General features: G+C 37.0%; 1 protein-coding gene across 1 annotated transcript in view; it reads right to left on the reverse strand.

Annotated features, from left to right (window-relative positions):
* The window catches only part of GALNT2 (polypeptide N-acetylgalactosaminyltransferase 2), a 97,814-nt gene that overhangs the window by 22,458 nt on the left and 50,752 nt on the right, over positions 1–24,604 (reverse strand). The window contains exons 2-7 of the mRNA XM_074167267.1: positions 20,859–20,949; positions 14,796–14,949; positions 9,926–10,024; positions 9,282–9,349; positions 8,321–8,386; positions 6,369–6,490 (exon numbers count right to left, since the gene is read on the reverse strand). Coding sequence (XP_074023368.1) covers positions 6,369–6,490; positions 8,321–8,386; positions 9,282–9,349; positions 9,926–10,024; positions 14,796–14,949; positions 20,859–20,949 — 600 coding nt within the window. The remainder of the gene's footprint in view (positions 1–6,368; positions 6,491–8,320; positions 8,387–9,281; positions 9,350–9,925; positions 10,025–14,795; positions 14,950–20,858; positions 20,950–24,604) is intronic.

Here is a 24,604-nt window from a genome sequence, read left to right on the forward strand (position 1 = left end):
CAAGAAAAGAGCACTTCCATTCTTAGTTTTAAAACTAGCTCAAAGAAAAGAAGCATCCAGGCAATTCATATTTTCCACAGGAAATCTCTAGCCATGCAGTGTATTACGGTCTTATTATTTCAACCTTTAAGAACACATAGGCCTTTCTGCAATCAGAAAAGTCTTAGGTTAACGCTAACCCATTTTACACTAGAAGAATCACACTTCACAATCAGATACTTAGATAGGAAAGAGAACCTAAAACCACCCCAAACTAATGAACGCTATTTATCTCCAGCAGCCAAGATTCCACATTCCTCTGTCCAACTATGGTCTCATATACTACTCTGAGCAATATTAATTACCTTAGCTGATGTTTTTGGCAAAATAGTTTAAGAAAAAACAAAAATCTTTCCAACAATCCCACATGCATCATCCAGTAGGATCACAAGACATCAGTACTCTAAAAAAAGACTCATCTAATATTAGAAATGCAGTATCATGGTTAAGCCAGTTTGTCTCCATGAACTATTGGAGAAAATAAAAAAATAGTTACAATTACACACTGAAGCAATTCTATGGTAGTTTGATGGAACATTGTGCTTGAGTTCAAAATAAAAGTTTGAGGTCCGCAATTTAACATCCCTCAGAGAGCACAGATAACTTCAGAACAGTGTGTCCCCAAAAGCGTGAACATAAAAATACTGAATGAACAGGAGATATTTTGGTAACTGTTATAGAGAAACAGGTCTTGGTTAAAAAACCATACCAACCTATACATCTCTACTTTAAGAATTTATTTCGTAAGTATGTCTTCAAACAACAATACATATATTCTAAACAGTGGTTCAGCAAAGCATCTCTCGTGCTAATCAGTATAATACAGAACAGATTGGAAACAAACTAGTGTAAGAATAGCTTGAGCTCATAACAAGAGACTTAAAAGCCACTCTTTCAGTCAAATGGTTTACTTGGTCCAATAACAACATTAAACGCCCATTTTCATTTACTGAATCTTAACTATTCAGCCTGTGCTGATTTTAATAAGCCCTAATTCCATAGTTGGCATTTAGTAGGTCATTCTGCCTGAGTGAGCAAAAGGTCACTAACTTCTCTATCAGCCAAAAGGAAAATCCAAAAGAATCCAAACTGAAGACTAAGCTAAAGCTGAAGTCTCATTACTGATTTCTATATTCCTTTTAAGTATCACTGCAGCTATATCACCCGGGCCAAATATCTGCTTTTATGAGGGATGTAATATAAAACCTCATCAGGTCTGCTACTAAGTATTAATTAGCTTGGCCTAAAGCAAACTAGAAACACAGAAAAAAAAAAAAAGACCAACCTGTCCTACCCCCATCTATCATATCTTTAGCTCCTGGTTCCGTTAGCAGTAGCCCCAAGCCCACGTTTTTAATGGCAAGCATACAGTTTTGCTGTGTTGTACTTGAGAGCCAACTATGATTTACTGCACCTTAACTGCAAAACGCTAAAGAACTTCAGATGCACCCTTGATCTTACTGTAGGCATTTTGTATAAAGCAATAGAATTAAAAAGCTCCTTTATTTAAAGACTGATAAGACAGAAGATATCCAGCCTATCCAGTTATTCACAATACATCCATCAGCATGAAATACAGAAATGAAACCACTCTTCCTTTCTCTTTCCTTCTTTCCTTAGCTGAAACTGAGACACCTTATACACCTATACCCATCCCTAAAATCTTTTCTGACAAAAATTTACATTTTCTCAAATGGTTGTATTTGGCAGAGTTGAACATGGTGGTAAAAGTTGCCCAAGCTATCAGGTGTCACATTAGGTAGAGCTTCAGTTAAGCTTCAATTTATCTCCACTGTGCTGAGTAAGCAGGTATCATGCTGTTGCTATACTTTTGGGATTCCCTCAGGCTTTTACTGCTGGTCTGATTAGTTTTATCAATATCTGTGCAACACCACACTAACATCACTTGCTATACCTAACATATTATTTAAGCAACTTACAGTTGTTTCTCTAACAGACAAATACCCAGGTTGTAAGCATTCAGTTTGATGTGTAACCACCACTTTTGTTGGCTTGGAAACATGCTGTTCCTTCCATGATTTGAAATTACAGATTTGCTCAGCAGCAAAGTAGACAAGACTTGCACATTAAGGTGTCCTGGTTTGAGGTAAAACAGAACTAGTTTTCTGTTCAGTAATTTTTTCCTTTTTAGCTGGGCCTCTTCTAACTAACTAAACTCTGAAATTAACAGCATATTGTTCAGAAACTTCTCGCTCTCATACTGATAAGACCTGATTATACCAAGGAATGGGATGCAGAGAGGCCCTTGCTTGTACTTATTGCTATAACAACCAAGGTCAGGTAAATTTATTTGCCCCATTGGAGGGTCGGAAGCAGAAAAGCGTAGAGGGGTCACACCTGTAGGGAGGAGCGCACAGGACAGGTGACCCAAAACTGACCAACAGGTATTCCACCCCATCTGCATCATGCTCAGTATAAAAGCTGAGGGATCAAAGTGTCATCTCTCTTCCTTCAATGGCTGACATCTGAGGAGGATCCTGTCTGTTCATCTGCCTTTGATCCCGATCCGAGCAATCCTGACTCCAGATCCATAATCGAGCTGCTGTCCATCACTGGAGTCCAGCCTGGGACTTTCCCCTGTGCCTGCTGATGACATGATCATCACCCTGGGAGCTTGATACGGTTTTGTATATACTGTATACTTCCCCCCCCCCCTTTTTTTTTTTCCCTTTTTTTTATTATTTATTATTTCATTATTTATTAATATTTTCATTAAAGTAGTTTAGTTTTTTCTAAACCCATAAATCTCTTATCTCTTCCTCTCCTCTCTTTTCCTTGCGGGGGGGGGGGCCATCTGTCATTCTGATTGGTTAATCTGGTCAAAATAATCTGGTCAAAACCACGACAAAGGTGGTGCTTTGCAGGGCACTACAAAGTTGTCAATCCAGAGACCGCTAAAAAGAGCTTGTGGGTCTCCAAAGTACAGGGAGCTCATTCACTTAAAATACTAAAACACAGCTGCTCCCTTTAAATTTTCCTAAAGCCTTATTTATCCATAGTGTGATTGAAGTAGAAATCTGATGTGCTTTTTAGATACAAATATACAAAAAGAAGAGTTCCTTTTTGCTTGTGATCTCCTGTTTTGTTCTGAGGGGATGACACCGTAACTCATAATGGAAGACACAATTGGAAAACCATGTCCTTCTTGATGAGGGATAATGGAAAGAAATAGCCTGTGAATACTGCAAGTTTGTAGTGCTTGGATATTTGTAGCAGAATATTTCTTTTTAATATTTCATAATGAGGCTATATATGCTCTAGAGAGTTTGACTAAATATATTATTCTCATAAACCATCAGAAATTATCCTCAAGATTCTGCATACATTGCTTCCTCCCCTCTCTAAAAATCCCAAGACACTGCAAAGATCAAGTTTCACAATGCTCTTAAGAGAAAAAAATAAATATTCTCCTTTCAGCATTGTGCCAGTTAAAGAGTGACTCATTCAGAGTCACAAAATCTGATACAGATATGAAAAAGGAATCCACATCTCAATTCTTAATTTTAGTTTTTTCTTTCTTTTAAGGTCTTCTTTATTTAAAAATACCTTGATGTGTGGTACAGGTTTTGCAGCTATGCTACAAAAAAAACAGATTAGTTCAGTTCTGCACCAGCATCTTCCAAATTTTATTCTTCTCATATAACTGATGTTTTATAAGACTAGAAAATCAAAGTGATTAGAAATCGGAAACAGAAAAAAACAAGTAGAAAAATGTTCATGAAATACCTAATAGTTACCAATGTTTTCAAGATTGTGTATACTTATTACTATGTTGACATTTTGGGAGAATTAAAGGGCTAAACTCCACTGACAACTCATTTGATCTCCCCCAACCAATGTACACACAAAAAAAAATCTAGAGGCATAAAAAGTAGCCTTATGGAATCAGGCAGAAAACCATTCTCCAGGAGGAAGCAGAAATACCAGCTCCACATTACACAGGTATCTGTATGTTCTGAACTCTAAAATATTCACTTTATATGTATGTTGCTTCTGCTTTAAGCCTTTACTAAAATTGCAGAAGAAAAATCCTTACCAGTATCAGAACCCTCTAGGAGTGTTGAGGAAGTACGGTCAATAGAAAAAGATACCCTAACCAGGAAACCATCTCAGAGAAAACTGTGGGATGGATCATCCTTCAATTGAAGGGGAGAGCTTGATGCCTCAGGGGCTCCTAACACAAGCAACAGTTCAAAGACACAGCTTTCTAAGTGGTTACAGCACATAAGATAAAGTATTGTAGAACTGATTCAATTAAGACTGTTTCTTGGAAGCTACAAATTTGTATATTTTAACACACAGAACTAACCCTCCAAAACTCTGGCAGAATTAAATGCCAAGTGGGCAATTCTGGAAGAAAAGGAAATAAAGAAAAACCCCAAACTTTCCACCACATACAGTGTAGATGCAGCAGCTCATCAGAAAACACTGTATTAATGTATAGTAGCCCTGACCTGAAAAAGTTACCTTTGAGGTCAGAGAAGAAATGAGTTCACATCTATTCAGCTTCCTGTCACCGAGACAATCAAAATTGTTTAGCCTGGAAAAAAGGAGGCTGAGGGGAGAACTTAACTACCTGAAAGGAGATTGTAGAGAGGTGGGGATTGGTCTCTTCTCCCAAGTAACAAGCAACAGGACAAGAGGACACGGCCTCAAGTTGCACCAGGGGAGCTTTAGATCGGATATCTTCAAAAGGGTTATCAAGCATTGAAACAGACTGCCCAGGGAAGTGGTTGAGGAGCAAAGTCTGAAGAACCTAATTCACGTGCTGCTAAAAAGTAGCTGCTACACAAAGCTAAATATGCACCAGTTTCTTACACCAACGATACCACATATAATGCTGGATCTTCACAAAGCTGTAAACAATTTAATAAGAGGTTTTACATTCTGTTATTAGGAAAATGTAACACTTTTTCATATCCCATATCAGTTTGAGAAAGCTAAATGAGGATGCCCTGACAAGAAAAAGGGTAAATGGCAAAATAGTTGTCTTACTAAAAGCAGGGTTTTGTTGACCAAAACTACCATTTCTCTTCTGATTTCTCAAACAAGTATATGCTTCAAACCATTTACACAAAAAGGCTTGAAAACAGTTCCCACATCCTGGAATCCATTAATGCTTTAGCTTCAAGCATTCTCCACTTCCTTCTCAGATATATTTAATACCTTCAAGTTTATTTTCCTAGATAATAATTGTAGAGAAATTCCCCCAGCCCTTCTGAGACCGCAATGCTTTACACAGCCACGAAAATAGAAGTGCTACGTTACTCACACTCAAGGGCTTTGTAGGCTCTAGGTACTTGAATAGCGTCCAGGTTTGAGCTGATTAAAGTTATTTCTACTCCAAAATAGGATTTTAACTGCTGATATGTCTTAGGCAACTTACAGTATTTCTGGAATACACAGTAAAGCATCACAGAACCAAAGAGAATAAGGAAAATCAGTCATCAATTGATAGGTTCTCCATTGGCATATTGAGTATAAGGGTTTTACTTCCTTACCCTCCCCCCTCCTTTTTGGAGGGAATGCAAAGGGAAGTGTAGGGAGGATAAGCGAAGAACTGGGCATTAACAAGACAGAGTAGCTTAGCAAAAACACTTTGACCAGAAGCATTTTGAAAGAAAGCCTTTCCAAGAAGGGGAGTTTACCAGAAAGGGAATGCAGTAAAGAAAGAAGAAAAACTCTGTTGTCTTGAGTGTTCCCCAGTGCTTCTGGGGATCACACTTGATTTGCTTTCCACTTCAACTAAGTTCCTCCAGAGCAAGTATAACCAACCCCTGGAGAAAACAGCATACTTTCACTCTCAATCCTCTCAATTGCTTTTCTGGGACACAGACTAAACATCATTTTCATAGAAGCTGAGAGCCCACAGTCCCAGCCAATTTCCATGAGAATTTTAGTTTCACAGCTCAACCACTCTCTTATTATCACACTGAATCTTAATGAGCCATAAATACTCAGGTAAACTGAATTACATTGAGATAATATTGGTTGAAGAGAACTATACTTTGCTCTAAAGATTTTCAACACTTACTGAGGAGGTCCCTAAAGAACCAAAGCAGCACAAACTTGAATTGCTTGTAAAGATAATAACAAATATTCCCATTTTAGGTTCCTGTGTTCACAGATTAAATGAACAAAAAGTGGGTTTTAATCATGAAACTCTCTGATCATCTCCATCATGTCACTTCAGAGAAAAAAAAGCTCCCTTAGAACAATGCATAAAATTAATGTAGTATAAACCAGATGGCTTTAAAATTTAAAAGCTACTCTTTCAGGAAATTACTTTATAAGAACTCTTTACTAACCTCAGCCACTCTTTCCAAAAGCGGTTCCAGCCAGTGTTCATTGCATTCACAGTGACTATCCAGGAAGGTCAGTACTTTTGCTTGTGCTGCATCTGCCCCTCTGACACGGGAGCGCATCAAGCCTGAGAAGTAAAGATAAAACATATAAAGTATTTACTGAGGAAAACAATCAACAGTAGTGAGACTATTGCATTCCAAGTTAGTCATGAATTAAATTACTCTAACTCAGACAGGACAAACACACAAGTTCCATTATCAAAATGAGAATCTAGCTACAATTCGGTGAAATGACTTCACAACGAACAGCCTGCAAGCTTCCAACCTACTGCACCTTAGCCTACAGGTTTCAATCTGATTTAAGCAGAAATATTAAAGTACCTTTTCAAAAAGAGTAATACACAAGTACAGCTGGGTCTGCATTAGAATAAGTGGCATTTATACTTTATAATAAATATATTTATTATCTTGAATAATAAACATTATTCAAGATCAGTCCTGAAAACAAACACCTTTCCTACAGTTCTATGACAGAACTGCGGAAAGCACCATCATTAACTTATCCTCCCCTGCCTTTTTGCTGCCCCCCAACCCCCACCTCCCACTTCTCACCACAGTCTGTCCAGTCTTCTATTAGTTTCTTCCAAAAATAACCATGTTTCATTAATTCATGTCCAAAAGCCTTCCCCCTGCCCCTTTCAACTGTCTTTCCCCTGCGATTCTTTCAACTCTCCTGTTTTGTGGCTTGGTGGCATTTTTTGTTTTTTTAAATCTTATCTGAAAATGAAATTTTCAAGATATACTGATGCATATTTTTAAGTATGAATGAAAATTCATTTAATCTGTATATGTAGTACAAAGTTAATATTTACAAATATTAAAAAGTACTAAAAAATAAAAATCAAAAAATATTACTTCCTTCCATTTTTCCATTAATGTTATCTCCATCTTTAAATGCTGTAGTGATCAGAGGAATAATATCAACTTACTCAGAGCCCTGCACCCATGCGTGTCGTAAGAGGCCTGCTTTCCTAGCAAGCCTTTGTTCACAAGTATATCCCATCCCAAAGAAAATATTTAAACACTAAGAGCCCATCAGTTTGCAATTACTAATTATAAGATAACACAGGTTTTGTGCTTGTCAGAAACTGGAAGTGTCAATATAACGATTCTAGCTGCTCCTCAGGCCAGCCTAGAAGATATGGCACCTATAAAAATAAACCAGCACATATCTGCTAACTCAGTCAGCTATTTCAACTGTCAACTCTCAGTTATTATTTCAAACAGCTGTAGAATAACAGTTGCCTGTATCTAATTCTTTAAGCTCCATAGCCAGGAAGCTGCTGACCGAAGGACTTAGTGACATGAGAGCATAATTTACAAAGCAACAAAGAGGAAAACAAAAATGTAAGACAAGTTTGTTACATGGCAGACGGGCTTCAGCAAAACTGGCACATGTGGTCCCAGCCCTCCTGGCTGCTCAAACTCTCTCAAGTCTGCCTAACAAACTGTTTGCTGGGCTATCCATCAACTGGATCCTTAAAATGATCTCTAGTAATGGAACCAGTGCAAAAAAGAGGGCTATTTTTAAGCTGGATCATTTCAAACATTCATACAGTTTACAGTGAGCCCTTACATACAATGGGAGCAGCTTAACTGAGGATTCAGTACAGTGAGAGAAAGGAGAGGCTGAGGGTAAAAGGCAATTTCTCAAGTCAGCAAAAGCCAACAATGAGCAACTGGATGCACAACAACATGGAATTAATCCGAATCACTGTTTTCACTTGCACAAATGCATTTGTTTTCATTCCTTCCATTAGTCAGTTGATTTATAAAGTAAAAACACCCCCTCCAATATGGAATATATAGCAGAATGTTCATTTAAAAGACTTGAAGATTAACAGAGAAGGCATCACAAAGGAATTTGTATCTTCCTTCCCCCAGATTAAGCCTACCTTCTCGGCGATCATTTCGAAGGACTCGCACTTTTTCAATTTTTCCCAAGAGAGCACCATCCTCAGCTTTAAAAAATAAAATAATAATAAAATTAAAAAAAAAAAATCAAGTCATGAGAATCAATTTAATATCAAACACTGTATACCATAAGGGAGGCTGTCTTCAAAGAAAAACAAAAGCTTTGTAGTGGAAAATGTTTATGGTCATAAATAGTTAAATATAAGACACATGCTTAAGAACACCCCAACCTGCTTGTCTCATCAGAAATAAAGAAAAGTTACTAGCTTAAGAAATTACTAACCTCTTTATGTTATTTAAAGCAAATTTAATTTTAAACTCTTGAAATTTTTGTTTAATTGTATTCTTTGCTTACTTTAGCCAGTTTCTACATTGCATAAGGGAAAAAACTTTTATAGGATTAAATAAACTGTTGTCTCTGCATATAAGAAAGTTCACTTTTTAACCAGCGTTAATGCTTAAACCTATCCTAAACTAGCTATAAGCTAACAACGCAATGCAGACACTAACTTCCTTTAAGAAACGTTACATTTCAATTATTCAAGTTTGTATTGTGATATTGTAGCACTTTTTAGATTCAGTAAGAATTTTTCCAAGAGACTGATGAAGACCAGCATTCATTTAAAGCAGTGCTACAAAAATATTTGGTGCAAGCACCACAGGTTTTATTTTGATGTCAGATAACCTAGCATATTAAGGCTGTTTTCAGTTACATACTCCACTCCTTCAGCTAGCGGGAAGTAATAAAATATACCTGAAGTATTTATCAGAACTCTTCACATTTCCACAATGACAGATATGAAAGAATTAATAGCTAGTTTTAGATCAGTCTCTGCAAACCCCTATTCACTTGACCTTTTTTAACCAAGTCACCTACTAGCATTTCCAGAAAGTCTTACCAGAATAAACAAAATAAAGTTAAGATACTTTAAAAACACTTACGATCATTACTGTAGTCATCCACCAATATGATTTCCTTAATAAGATGTGATGGGCTTTTTTTAAGGACACTGGAACAGACAAAAAAAAGTATTCAATACCAAGCAGTCTTAATTTGCCATAATAATATCATAAAAACAGTTACTTTGTTAAATCACAGTAGAACCTAGGCAAGGATCTTATCTTCAATGACAGCTGTTGGCTTATTCTTATAGAAAGCACTTGTTAAGAAAGGTACACATAGAATCACTCCCCCCAAAATTCCAGCCTCCAGAAACAAGCAGATTAGACAACTTGTAACATGGAAGTCTTGCAGATAGCTTTACGTCAAACATCCCTGAGAATCCATCTTCCCTGAGTTGTTCTTGAAATTAGTTATACAGCCGATCTCCAAACATCTTCTAGTAATCAGTTCCACACTTTCACGCATTTGTAGTTAACAGGAGCAACTTTGTTTAATGCCACTATTTCAGAACATAAGGACTGGAGGCATCAATGAAATTAAGGCTCAGCTTTCCCTCCGCAAACGGTTCCGAAAAACATAATGGATTATTACCTCCCTTTCCTATCATAAGCTATTATCTGACACAAAACATGGAAAAAAAAAAATTAAAAAATCAACGTCTCTATGTCTCTCTTAGGTATACCTGACAACAGTTCGAAGCAAAGCAGATCTTGCCTCATTATGAAAGGTGATCACCACACTAGTGGCTGGCAAATCTATCCGCCATTGTTTCCGTTGACACCTGAAAGACATAATACCGTGTCATTTAAACATAATATTAACATCCCAGGTTTAGCAGACAGCCTTCATCATGAAGCAGTTACCTATTCAACTCATGTATACAGTAAGCCTACCTAGGAAGAATGAAATATCTTGTTTGCAGGTGAGATCGTAACTAACTCCTGCCACTTTTTTTGGCAGTTTTTTTAGTACACAACAGGTTAGGAAGTCAGTGTCAGATATAGGCAGGTTCAGAAAAGTCACCTGATTATCATACTGGAGTATGTCATAAATACCTTTCATGCAACCAAATATGAAACCAGAGTGTTTATTTTACATTAAAAGCATTCAATAAATCTAAGTAAATGAGCATGTTTTCAATGAAAATGCACAGGCTACCATATGTCTCCTCTTTAGAATGGCACGAGTCCACTTTTCCCTTTATTTTTAAAGCTCCTGTAACATCCTGGTCTTACTCATAGATAAAAACAGCTTTCTATTCTAATGAGAAGTCGTAAAGATTGTAACATTCAGAATTTGAAAAATAAAGCTAGCTGTGATGAGGGTGAGCCAGCTAAACGCAGAACTACATCTTACCAAACCATAAAGATAATGAAATATTCCATGTATCTCAACTCACTTTTCATCACCTTTAGTAGCCTGAAATTAATATAATAAGGAAAAAGAAGCAAATCCCAAAATACTTCCTGCAGGACTACATAAAGTTAAGCTGTTTAAATCCACTGACAACAAACCTAAAAAAGGCACTACTCTCATTGTATTACACAGAATCACATGGGGTTGGAAGGGACCTCCGGAGATCATCTAGTCCAACCCCCCTGCCAAAGCAGGTCCACATAGAGCAGGTTGCACAGGAACTTGTCCAGGCAGGTTTTGAATGTTCCAGAGAAGGAGACTCTACCACCCCTGTGGGCAGCCTATTACAGTGCTCTTCCACCCTCCAAGTAAAGAAGTCCCTCCTCATGTTTAGGTGGAACTTCTTATATTCAAGTTTGTGCCCATTTCCTCTTGTCCTATCCCTGGGAATAGGAACTAGAATAGGAATAGGAATTAGAAATATTATATATTAGAAACATATTAGAATAGGAATTAGAAACTAACAGTATTAGAAAACGTTGTATATTGAGTTTATGCTGAAAGCATTATAGTCTGACAGGTCACAATACTGATGGCCGTTCATGCAGTAACATACAGGAGTGATTATTTCTTCACATAACCTTTACTTAATATCAGGGGTAGAGTCTTCACAGGCCTAGTTGTCTTCAGAGGGGATAAACCCAGCTAACACGCATCTGTAGCAAATTTGGCAAGTAATTTTGTACTCTGTGCAGAGGTAAGTTACATTGCTACCTAAACTTCTAAAACCAGGCCTCTGCCTGTATAAAAGGCCTCTCCACACCTGATTAAACATCTGCAACACGCATCATAAATCACCAACCTTCCACTTCTGGGAATCTAAAAGCAAGCGGCAACACGCTGCTTTTCCTTGCCCACCCTACAAAATCCCAAGGACCTGCAGTGTTTTCCATACCACACACCAACATCACACACTTAGTGTGTGCAGTGAAGCAATAAATCACAAATGTCTATGTTTGCCTGGAAAGCAAAGAATTAAGGCCTCCTCTGTTGCGAGCTTCTGGCAATTCATCTAGACAGCTACGAGACATCCAGCTACAATACACCAAAGCCTATGGTGCCAAAAAAGACAGTCTTTTTTTCTGCCAACTTTCAAACTGCCCACAGAGGACAAGCCTACTGTGCACGCAGTTATCACATGAAGCACTTATGTTAGAATAATTTAAAAAGTCACATTAAACTTGTGCTGATCTCTTTGCAAAAGAGAGCACTTGAGCCAGAGCACATCTTAGGGTGGAATTACTCAAGGCAATGAAGCCTCTCAATTTTAAGAAAACTCAAGAGAAGAGCACTCCTGCATATTTCTAAGGGAGAAATTAAGATCTTTAGACTTTCAAATAAAACTGGAGGAATATTTCACTCAATATTTCTGCTCTCAAGCTTTTCAAAAATCCCTGCTTTAACTGACTCAGTAGCAGCCCTCCTCCTATTCTGCTGTGTCAATAGTGCCACAGTTAAAACTCAAACCAAAGAAATAATGTCACCACTTTTGGCACAGAAATTAGACTTTCTTTCTCAAATTACAGCACTCAATTTTTAATGCAGAATGAGAAAAGCCATTTGAATACAATAGAATTTGAACAGAAAACTTTAATCTAGAGCTTCAATGCTTAGCATAGGTCCTTAAAACCAGTCAAAACGTGAAAAGTACTTTTTTTTTCTTCCCCCCAGAAATTTGAGTTGCTGTACTAGTTCATATCATTAACAATTTTTCTGAAACCTCTGTGGTTTGTTGAAACCATTTTTTGACAGAAGTATCCACTTTAACTAGTGCAAAGAGAAGGTGAATGTTCTCTTTGCACTAGTTAAAGTGGATACTTCTGTCAAAAGCTTTACTACAGTCCAGGTAAACAACATCCACAGCCTTTCCCTCATAAACTAAGTGGGTCACCTTGTCATAGAAGATCAGGTTAATCAATCAGGACCTGCCTTTCACAAACCCATGCTGACTGGGCCTGATCACCTGGTTGTCCTGTGCCATATGATCACACTCAAGATGATCTGCTCCACAACCTTCCCCAGAACTGAGGTCAGACTGACAGGCCTGTAGTTGCCTGGATTCTTCTTCTGGCCCTTCTTGTAGATTGGCATCACATTTCCTAACTTATTTCCTCATCCATGTTTCATTTATTTAAGAAGAAAATTGTAACATCTCCATAAGAGATCTTAATCTTAACCCAGTTGCCTCTGATTTTATTTAAAATAACATGCTTCCAAGTGTCACATGCTCAGATCTGTAACATTTTCTTCCTCTTTTGGCTATTGATCTTTCCATTGGACAGCTCCCAAACAAGTATTTCATGCAACCTTTTTTAGCTTCTGCAGTAAATGTTCTCACCAAAATAGAAGGAAAATTAATTGGAACATCACAGGAAAAGCATCATGGACAACTTGATGGAATGACTGTTTCAGACTGGGTTTCTTTGTTTTGTTTGGTTATTTCTTCTTTAAAAAGATGACCATATGCAGACTGATGGGCACTTAAATCTGCTCCATGGCAAAGTCTAAGTAATCATCACAGCACAGATACGGCCTTTCCCCAGACACATCTCTCTCCTCTCTCCATTGCAGAATTCTTTTCCAGTTCCATTTAGTGAAAAAAAAAAAACCAAACCAGGCAGATCAGTGTGTAATCACAACATTGACAATTAAAACAAACAAGGCCACTGTAATATAAATTTCTCTCCTGTCATCTCTCTTATTTATGTTCTTCTCAAAGGAGAGTGTTTGTCTCTTAGATCCCCTCAGAGGTTAACAAATATCTAAAAAAATTCCGAATTCAGCATACGTGAATCATAGAAGCTTCTAGAAGTTGGTGGCTAAGCTTTCTCTTGTGGGAAAAGAATACCTTGTCTAAAAAGCCAGAATGCATTTCTTATGAAAAAAAAAAAGTATGCAACGAAGAAAATTCAAAAGTAATCAAACTCCTTGGTATACCATGGGCGTTGTGCTTTTCACTGCTTTCATGGCAACAAGTGAAACACCAGATTCTTCCTACTTTTCAGTTCAACTATTGGCAAATTATACACAACTTGCTTTACTCTATCTAAAAATCAGCTGCTTAAAGGAACCTAAGCCCATGCTATTATACAAAGAATTTAAAAATGACAGTGTCTAAGTTTTTATACAAATCTCCTTCACTGTGCCATTCCTGATTAAAGAGCTTTATGGAAAAAAAAACAGGCAACTTCCTTTTCTCTCTCCCTCTGGTGTCTCCACCAGCTTCTTCTACCTACAAAGCTGTGAATGTACGTTCATACTAACTGTAAAATTAGTTAGGCAAATTAACTATACACAGTTGGCAAATTTTATGCTTTGAGACTATGCTTATAGAGATTTTAAAATCAAGTTCAACCTACTTTTGTTATTTTTAAGTCATGGAAGTCCTAATGAGCAACTGCTATTTTAATATTAATCAATTCTTCTTAAACAAGATTAGTGCAAGTCACTCAAATCCTTTTCTAAATGAAAATCTTCTCTACTCACAAGAAAATAATGTTTTTCTTTACTCTGAAGCGTACCGTTTCCTGCATCTGCACAAGCAGCCTGACATAGCAACGTTTGTTAAGCATCTGAAGTGTAAGTCTGTCCTCTGTTCACTGGGGTGTGCATAAATGGATTCCTTTAGGTCTGGAGTTGACAATCATCATATACTTAGAAGAACAGAATCACAGAGAGACTGAGAAGGAAGGGGCCCCTGGAAATCTTTTAGTCCAAGTTCCCTGCGCAAAGCAGAGCCAGCCACAGTAGTCGTGCATTGGACTTTGAATATCCCCAAAGCTGGAGACTTCACACTCTCTCTGAGCAACCTGCTCCGCTGTTTGATCATCCTCACAGTGAAAGAGAGCTTACAAACGTAGAAACCAAGAAAAGCCATCAGATAAACACAAATAAAGAGACTGAAATGCAGCAGCCGTTTAGATACAGAATACACACTGATGGAAATCATGGAAACAGAAAAACTTGAATAAGATACATTGTTCTTTAACCCACTGTTCAGGGTTCACACCACAGTCTAGTGTTCCCATCTTTTTGAAAGCTGGAGAGCTCCTGCTTTAGAAAAAACACCTGCTATTCAAAAGCCATAAATACAAAAAGTTTAATCCAAGTTAAACATGGCTTAGTTTGGCACTTACTGATCATGCCTAGTGTCAGGAATGCTTCGGTCCATTCGCAGTTTGTCACTTTCTACCTGATTGAACTTATTGCGGGCATATGGATCCTGACCGGATCGCACCATGGTAGCGCCAACATAAGCATCTTGATCAAAGTCTTGCCATCGAACTTTTCCTACAATAGGAGAAACAGGAAAATATCCAATTTAATCTTCAAAATATAAAGAGCAGCATTCAGCAATCCAAACATAAGAGATCAAATAGCTTGTTTTTTTAATTTTGCAATGAAGTAATTAAGCCTCTACAGTATTGTTAACAGTTAACATCAACAGTTATTTTCACTTATTAAATTCCTCTAGAATACCATGCGAATCAAGTGATCACCAGACCATGCTTCATCTTGTCCGTTTTTTTTGTTTTGGGTTTTTTTTTTGTATGTTTTTTTTTTTTAAACCCTAAGTACCACAATTTCCATTTTAAAAAAAGCTCTGCACATATCAACAGACATTAATATGGCAGATGATCTGGCTATAAAGTTATCAAAGTAGCATTTATCTTTTAAGATCTAGTCCAGACTTCAAAAGACATTTAATTTACCCTCTCATTACATAAGTAAAAACCAGCCAGTTATAACCAAACTATTTGAGCACAAGGCTTTTTAGAAGTACGACACAACATTACTCTCAAAAACAAGCACTTCATGTAGGCAGAGTGCTAGATTGCTCTCCAATATGACATAACTGCAACCTCCTTTACAATCAGAGCTGATTCACAAGGACTGTGTTGTTATGTGACTGGTTGTGGCACTTAATGGAAACTTAGATTACCATCCAGCCACCAGGAATGAAATTTCAGGACTTTAATCATCTTCAGGTGTCAAACGAGTACGATATTTACCAAACGTCTTTAAACTACCAGTTCTTACATTTGGTTGAAAATTCACTTTTTTTGCCTATTGACAGCCAAACCTATGCTACCTACAGGAAATTTATACCACCTACAACTCTAAAACAGAGCTCAAGTTCTAACACAATACAGACATTCTTGTTTTAACATGGATGTGTATGAGAATGTCCTGTAAGTACGTTGTGATGAACACAGCATGCTGTTGGCATAAAAAAAAAAAACCATACAAAGCAAAAGCTGGTTTTGGGGTCACTGTCTATTACAGATGAGAGGAGTTAATATTCATTGTTTTCCTAACTAACATAGAAAGTTTTTGAGGTACTTTCAATTACGTTCAGTAAGTAGCAGGTTGCAGAGATGTCACTCCATTCAACCTCAGCTTTTAGACAAGTATTATAGCTCAGGTATATCCTAAACTAAGCTGATACGCATAGAGGCAATACTGTTCTAACAGCTATTAACAAGAGTCAGAGGTTGCTCAGATGTTTCAAGGTTTGCCTTTGCTCTGTCTCTCAACCTGCACAGCACAGAAGCTAAGGCCGGCTTCATTTACAGCTTCCAATCCATAAGCCATGCCCCAACTATGATGCATTAACCCCTGCTAGAAGATTCTGATATTGAAAGAATACTTTCTATCATTAAACTAAGTAAGTGTCTGTTTAACCAGACAAATATTACCAATTAAAAAATTATCTATAATCTCATGATCATCTAAGGAGCTCATCTACAAAAGCAACTCAGACCCAAGGTATGATTTGGTTATCAGATGGTAGTGGGGGTTGTAAGGCAAAAATATCAAAGCTGGGGAGAGATGGTTTCGGGTTGATTGGTTTGTTTTTAAGAAGCTTCTAACATCCAAGTAAAGTCACAGAGTAAGAGAGAAGTGCCCATATTTTTGGATTACTGGTTTAAGAGCTTGCCTAGCCAGTTAATACTAAGCAACTATTTTAACTTCTTTAGGATGGTTATTCAGACATAAAAACATGCGCACACACACACGAAAGCCAGAACTAGAGAGTTAAACACAAACAGATTGCAGAACGTTTAACAGACACTGGGTGAAGCAGCCCAGAGGGGAAACTATAGGAAAATAACTGGAGGGAGAAATACAGATTTTCAAATTCCAGTTACTGAAAGAACTCTACAGAGGAAACTTTCCAGCTCTTGCTCGTAGCCCACAGACTGCCAAGAGTTTTTCTTAACCTTTCAAGTTCTTTCTTTAGAGTATTTCCAGGAACTTACTTTGAAAACAAGTTTACACCTCAGCCAGCTACCGCACTATAAATAACCCAATACAGAATTGTTTACAAAAATTACACCAAACCTCATTTGCACTAAAATTGTACAAAATGCAAGAGTGGCAGCAGAGATCACAAGATCGTGTCCCCGTATAACTCTCTCCCTTAACATTTCCCAATGCTTTCGCAAACTCCTTGGTAACTAAACTATATTACCACCCTTACTTCTAATTTATAATATAGCTTCAATCTGAACATATGTTGAATACTTTCTGAAATACAGAACATGTCATGTCACTGCTTTTCTGCTCTAAAAATAAAAATTTTAGTACATTTTACAAAATACAATGTACATTTAAAATACAGTTATATAGGACTTTCAACTTTCAAACACTCCAGCTTCCAATGGATTTTAATGCTATGCCTGCTTCAGCACTGCCACTCCCATCCACTCCTCCAGTTACCTTCCATCCAGTGGAAAGAGCAGCTAAAACACAAGGGGTCATGAGAGCATCTCAGCAGTGATAAAGGTGATGCCGTCACAAGCATTCTTAAATAGCTTATGTTCTTTATGAACTACAATATGCAACATGGGCTGCCCACACAGTCACGAGCACCAACGGCTCAAGTTAACTGCTGGAAAATGAAAGGCCGGTCCAAAGTATATTGTCCAGCCTTACTTTTGCTGAAAGGCTTGCCTTTCTGACAATTTATCAACTAAATTTTCAAGTTAGAAGTGGCTTAACAAACCTTTTCCAATAATAGGTACTGTTTCTGTTATATGCTTCCCTGGGCTACACAAATAGGAGCATGTTTGATTTAATTTCTCCTGGGGAGTTACCTGGCTCAATAGCTTCCTAAGATTCAATGACTTTGTCAGGTGGAATGAGTATCAGAAGATGCAGCTACATTATTCCAAACTTAGATTAAGCAAGTTTTTAACTTCAAATTCAAGCAAATGTGTGTTTACCTATACGAAGGCCTAACGTGACAATAAGTTATTCTTTTAAACTCAACAGTAATTGTACAGATTGCTACCAGAGTCAAATAGAGCCAAAAAAAGGATTTTTGACAAGAAGTGCTTATTTTACAGACTGATCTGAGCTTGAGAAGCTGAGCAGAAACAAGAGAAAGCTGAAATCCAGTGGAGCTACTTCTTTTTGTCCCAGGTATTTCCCAGCTCTGAAGTCTTGGAGAAGGCAAACAACAAAACTAGTGCAAAACTGGTTGATTTTTAAATAGGAAGTACATTTTGATATTTTTTTGCTCTGTAATAAGTAGCTGTATTTAAAAAAAAGTGCTAGTTTGGTACACTTTATTCCATTACAGTTTCCATCCAAGTAGAGCTTGATATATATCATTTAAAATGTATTATTTACCATTTTCCAAGACTTTAAAACCAGAAAATTAACACTAGTCCAGAAAGCATAGAGTAAATTTGAGAACAAAGGACACCACTTCACAGGGCTAAATTTACTGAAAAGCAGTGACAGCCCACAGAATATAAGAACAAGTGAATCTGTATTCTGGAGCCAGGAAGGAGGCAAAGCCTGGCTCTGGCTCCACCAGAAGGCCCTGTCAACTGTGTGCAATATGAATCAGATCTATTAGGGAGAAGTCAGATAACAGTAATAGCAGCTTGAACTGAGTTAGAAGAGGGGGGAAAAAAAAAAAAAAGCATAGCAGATAAATCTGCATGCAACCAAGCAGCAGGCAACAAAGAGTAGGAATAGATGGATACAAAATCCCCTAAATAGCCTGCACTCCCTCTTACAGACTCAATACAGCTTAAAAGCAATAGAATACTTGAGACATATATATATATAAAAATATATATATGACTATTTTGACTTACAGGCATTAAGAGATTTCAGTTCTTCATTAACTAACAAAAAGAGCTGTTTGAGTAACTGCTGAAACTCCTATAATTTCAGAGAACTGGCTGTACGTTTTTGCTTTAGTTATCCATGCAGACAATTCATTGGTCGTTCTTTCTAACTACGAGAACTAACATCATTATTTTCACAAAACAAGAAATGAGACTTTTGCAGCACATAAAAAACATCACCAAATGACTAAGGATAGATACACTTGACGTACTGAAGGTAAAAAACGCAATAGTTTAATCCTTATATAAAGCTATTTTAAAGATAAAGATAATAAACAATTCCTTAATTCTGAGAAGTTCTGAAGATACTACACTGCATAATGACGAAACCTAACCTACAGGTCTCCTAACCTCTGTGGAAATGCAAGAAAATTTTGAACCAAAGCCTTCCTAAAATTTGATCACTTTGCTTTAAAACAGCACAAAGGAACTGGAGAAATAAAAATTCCAGGCTTCATTGCCATAAGGATTCAGATGTTTGCCTACACAAATGGAAAATAATCAAAATAGTGATCTAAAAGCGCATAATTCTGTCTGTGTAGCCTTTGGTATTTGATTCAAGACTCTCATACTACTTCACAGTAACGATTCTCTTGCCTGTTAAATCAAGCCATAAGAGATTACTAATCAACAGACAGTGAAAAAAAAGCCCTGACCTGCTCCACTTTATACTTAATTTTACTTCTAGCTTCAACTCTTCCAGCTTCTGATATCTCTCCCTTTCAACCTGTGACATTTCCTACTTTCTTAATACTCAAATAGCTACTTAAGGCCACTGTGAAAGGAAGGTCTTAAAGGAAATGCACAGTGTTTGGCTCAGAATACATAAGCATTCAAAAAGGGGAAAATAAGAATAGTAGCTAGCTGGAAGGTACAAAATTGGCTGACCTATAATCCCAGTAACAATATTTGCAGAGAGTTCTGCTAAGGAAAAAAAGATCTGCCAGAAACCAAGTTAAGTAAGCCAGCCTCTTCAGCTTTTAAGGATTTATTTCCCAATTCATACACAAAGTAAAGGTTTTGCCAAAAAAACATACATGCATAACCAGAGTCTTGTTTCCTCTCTCCAGAAAGCAACTAAAACAAGGTAGGCCAAAGGCTACAGGAAAAGAGCCATGAATGTCAAACAGCTTACACCGTACCAGGAGTCTAAGACTGTAAAACAAAAAATCATACCTCACACGTTATTGGGGATGGAAGTTTCCAGCTGCTTAAAGGAAAGTTTACCTTAGTTCTTTCTTCAAGACCTCATAGTATTTCAAATGTTTGGCTTAGACAAATTTGTCTAAGCCAAATAGTAAGATTAACAGAAGAAGAATAAAACGTGTTGTGCTATCCGATCAGAAGTTGTCCTCCTTGTATAGTAAACTTTCAATACAGTGTAAAAATATTCAAATCCATTTTACTATTTTTTTTATTCCCTGTACATCAGTTCTAGCTATATATTAAATCTCATTGATGTGAAACAACTAAGCAGTAAAAGAACTTTATGGAAGCCATCACATAAAATGAAGATTTCTTAACACTTAGCTTTCCTAGCTCACGCTCAACACATAAGACAATTTCACTTAAATAAAACAAAAATCATGTTGCTCTGTTATTTGCCAGCCTGTGACAAATACTGAGCAAGTACGAGAAAAACAAGATAGACCATCCGTACATTCAGGAAAGTCTGCCACATCAAAAGCAAGACAACACTAAAAAAGCATGAGCCTTGGCTTAATCTTCAGTTGGAAGCACAGTCCCAAGGCAACTTGTCTGTTGCCTGCCGGTATTATTCACTGAGAAATGGACTACTTTTGTACCAGAGGCTATTATGGTACATACTAGCAAAAAGTCACATTCTCTATGGTTGTAAACCCAAAGGAGCAGTGAAGCAGGTAAGATTTAAGGAAGCCGAAGCTTTAAGAATACAGAGGTACATATTGCTAAAATAATCCTGGCGCTTCCCAACTACAAAGACTTATTAGAATCAGAATAACTGCTGTGTTTTATGGCTTTCAGGGATAGATGTTTTAAGATGATCTTTCATAACAAATGTTACTGCAATACCTGGAGGTAGTGTCTCCACGCTTTGTGCTTTGTCCTCCCCATCATTGCCACGCACGTCTTTCCTTTTGGGGTTGATATCATTTGGGTCCTCCTGAAAAAAGTACATAATCTTTAAAATAATCTCCTTAATTGATTTAATTTTGTGTTTTCAAAGCAAACAGCAATAACTAAGTTTTGTGGACTTTAAGCTCGTGAAGTGGTCCAAGACAGCTAACTTTGAATTTTAAATGAAAGGAGGATTATTTCCTGCATTACTTGAAAAACAAAAAAAAACAGAGCAAAAATTTAAGACAGGCTTTTGCATTTAATTTATGCAACAATTCTTATTTGGATAAAAAAAGAAAAGTTTAAGAAGGAAATGTATTAAGAAAGATGGACTAACTTCTTTTTTTTAAAAAAAATCGGTAATACTCAAATGAGCAATGCAGCCAAAAAGATTAAACAAAACCTGAAGCAAGCCCTACCCTGGCAAAGAACAGCCACATAGCTGCTAGATAACCTGACTTCTCCTTTTCAGATAACTTTCTGGACAGGCAGCCTTACTATTGGAAAAAAAACCTTCGAAATTATCTCCAAGTTGGTATTTTCATATGCTCATTTCAGTGGAGCTCATTCTGGGCTTCATAGGCAACTCCACTGGATTTGTCATTCCAGTAATATTGATAATACTCATTTAGAGAGCGGAGAAAAATAGTTTCATTCCCCCCCCGGCATTTCCAACTTTTATTCTGAACCTGTAAATCTCATCTTCCTTTCAACAGAAAAAAAATCCCACGCTTTTGTACGCTTCTAATGTCAAAAATATAAGATGTCAAGCTGGAATTACCCCGTTATGCATTTGGAAGAAGCAGATAAGATGGTAACTTTTTTTTAAAAAAAAAGAAAGATAATTAGCAACTGTATGCCGATTTGCACACTATACTTAGCCAACTGATTTAAGTCCCATCGGCTTCTGTTGTTCTTCACACTTGCCAAAGGAAATTCCGTTTCCTTTTTTACATCTGCATTGAAGAAGTCCCAATTATAAGACCGGTTTTATTTGCACAACCCTGATAAAGACAACACCTTTCTACATCACATAAGAAGATAAAATATTATGCCTATACTAATTAGTAAGTGCACCTAAAAACATTACCGGGCACCAAAGCCAAGCAATGCAGAACAATTCATGTTTCTTCTAGGAATCTGTCAGAGTCTCTGGAACAGAGTGAGGGCGTACAACCTGCACGCTGCAAACTGTCTCTGCCACCCCAACTCCTAAGCCATGGCTACAAATTCTTTGAGTAGAAAAGTAAGTAACAGGCCAAATTCATGTTGGAGAACATTTCAGCCACAAATGATAGCATTACAGCATGTCCCTGCATGTCTGAGTTTTCCAGTGTAAATTCAGCTTAAGTGTCTACATTAAGTAGGCAATAATATTTGGAAATATGTTGGAAAAAAGGCAACCGATTTCTAAAATACTGAAATGCAAAACTGAATACTGATGCTTCTTTGTTACTGTTAATAATTTTCAGAGAAAAGCAGCCACATAAACACTAAATCATTTGAAAACAAAACGCTACAAATTTATGTTTTTCATAGCATCATGCATCAGGGATACCAAAGAAGGAATTTTTCCAGGTTCTTATACTACATTTCACCATGTTGGTACATCCTTTGGGCCACTGGGCTTCGTGAAGGTCAGTAACTTAGCTTAAAGAAAGATTTAAGACAACAGCAAAACCCTCAAAACCACACAACACATTTCAAGAGAACTATCATGGCTCATGCTGGTGAGGGAAATTATCTGTCGCTATGCACTGAGTCCTGCCAGCACATTGAAACAGAAGCTTTCTAAGTTGTATTTCACCTGTTATTTGGCTTTGTGCACTGTTTTAAAGAGCAACACTATGGAAACACTTTGTAAGTACAAGTATCAGCTGTAGTTGGAAGAAAAATCTTCTCAATAAATCTTCCCAAAATCTTCCCATAATTCCCAATGTTAAGTTCTGCAAAATTCTACAGAGCTCTTTACTATCCCAAATTACTGTGGTGAGTCTAAAAAAATACCTAAGTTGAAAAATAAATGCAAAACATCTATTAAGCAATGAAAAAAATTGCAAGAATTTCTCCTGAAATTAAACAAAAACTACTCAGTGCTTCCTCATTTTCTCCCTACCCTCCCCTTTAAGGGGAAAGCTTTGCCTTCCCATTAGTTCTTCTGAGGAGCATGAGCCATTAAGCAAATTATTTATCAAGTTCTTTCACTTTGGGTTTTGTCGTTGTTGTATTTGGGGTTTTTTAATAAACATAAAACTACCAAAGGCAGATTTAAAAATCTTACAGCTAAATTCCATTTTGAATTCTTATAAATTTGAGGCTTCTAGGAAACTATGTGGGTACAGCCTTCAGACTGAAGGCGAGTCAAGCTGCCAGGATGAAAGTTCCCACTGCAGATTACAGGATGTTCAACTTGCCTCCCAGGAGTCCCTGTAAAACAGTATAGTAATGGGAAAGTATGGGATATTAACTTTGAATCTTTGTGCCCTAGGTTAGGGTTTTGTAATATTTTTCTTCTCCAAAATAAGCCTATTTATTTTTATTTATTTTTAAAATAGACTACTCAGCTAAAACTGATGATCTGTTGTAAGCACTAACTTTTATCCAATAAAGCATTTGGAAAGTACATGTGGGCATCCCATGCCTTTTAGGGGCAAATAATACATTATATCCTCTAGAGAGAGCTCAAGTGCACAAAAGGAGGAGAAATCAGACATTAAAACCATAGACATAAGTACAACAGTTTCTTTACATCTCTTGACTGTAAATTGCTTCAGCATGTTAATCTGGTGCATTACACAAATGAATCATATGGTCAAATGACATTCCTATGTTGTCATCATCATAGGACAGAGTTGCTTTTTCAGCTTGCTTGGAGAGAAACAAAACCCCAACTTGTAAAGTTATCTTAAAAAGCTGCTTGCATTTGATGAGTAATCTTCTCAGTAGAAGATAACAATTCTTGCACCGACAAAAGTCATTCATACAAAAAAGCTAAGCTTAAGGCAAGATTGGAAGGAAGTGAAAACATTTAAGAGGAGGCATAGTTCTTTAATCATGAGAGCACAAGAGGGAGATTTAATGCATTAAAATGAAAAAGAAAAGGTTAATGCCTTTTCCTATATTAAAATATTGTTAATACTATTAGTACTTAATACTTTAAAATACTATTTTCCCGACATACTAAAAAATCTGACAATATCAGGCCACAACCTAAATATGTAAATGCTATAAATACATCTGGACAAGTATTTTGAGCTTATTAAAAAATAAAAAGGTAGCTGGCCAACTAGCAGAGACACTAACATTAGATGGACGTGGAACACCACTAGAGTAATATATTTGTGGTCATTATTCACACAGTTATGATCTCAGGCCAGGACACAGCAACATCAAAATAAGTACACGCCAGCTATAATGCATGTGTTGCAGGGATTTGGCATACATTAGTTTTACACATCATGTCACTGCTTTCCATTAATTCCTGATTCAGTGCCAGATGACACGCAAAGAAACAAAATTGCAGCCTTTCAACTCCATTCAGTGGGAAATCTTACAGCAGTATTGCAGTCCTATTTTAGATGTACCAAACAAACCTAAACTAAATGTAATTTTTAAATTCAATTGTCTAAATATTTCTGCCACTCCAAAAGTTCAGTAAGTAAGTGTACGTCACCTTAGCTTCTAAGTTGTTAAAACATTCC

This window comes from Numenius arquata, chromosome 2 (assembly GCF_964106895.1).
Source record: "Numenius arquata chromosome 2, bNumArq3.hap1.1, whole genome shotgun sequence".
NCBI lineage: Eukaryota > Metazoa > Chordata > Aves > Charadriiformes > Scolopacidae > Numenius > Numenius arquata.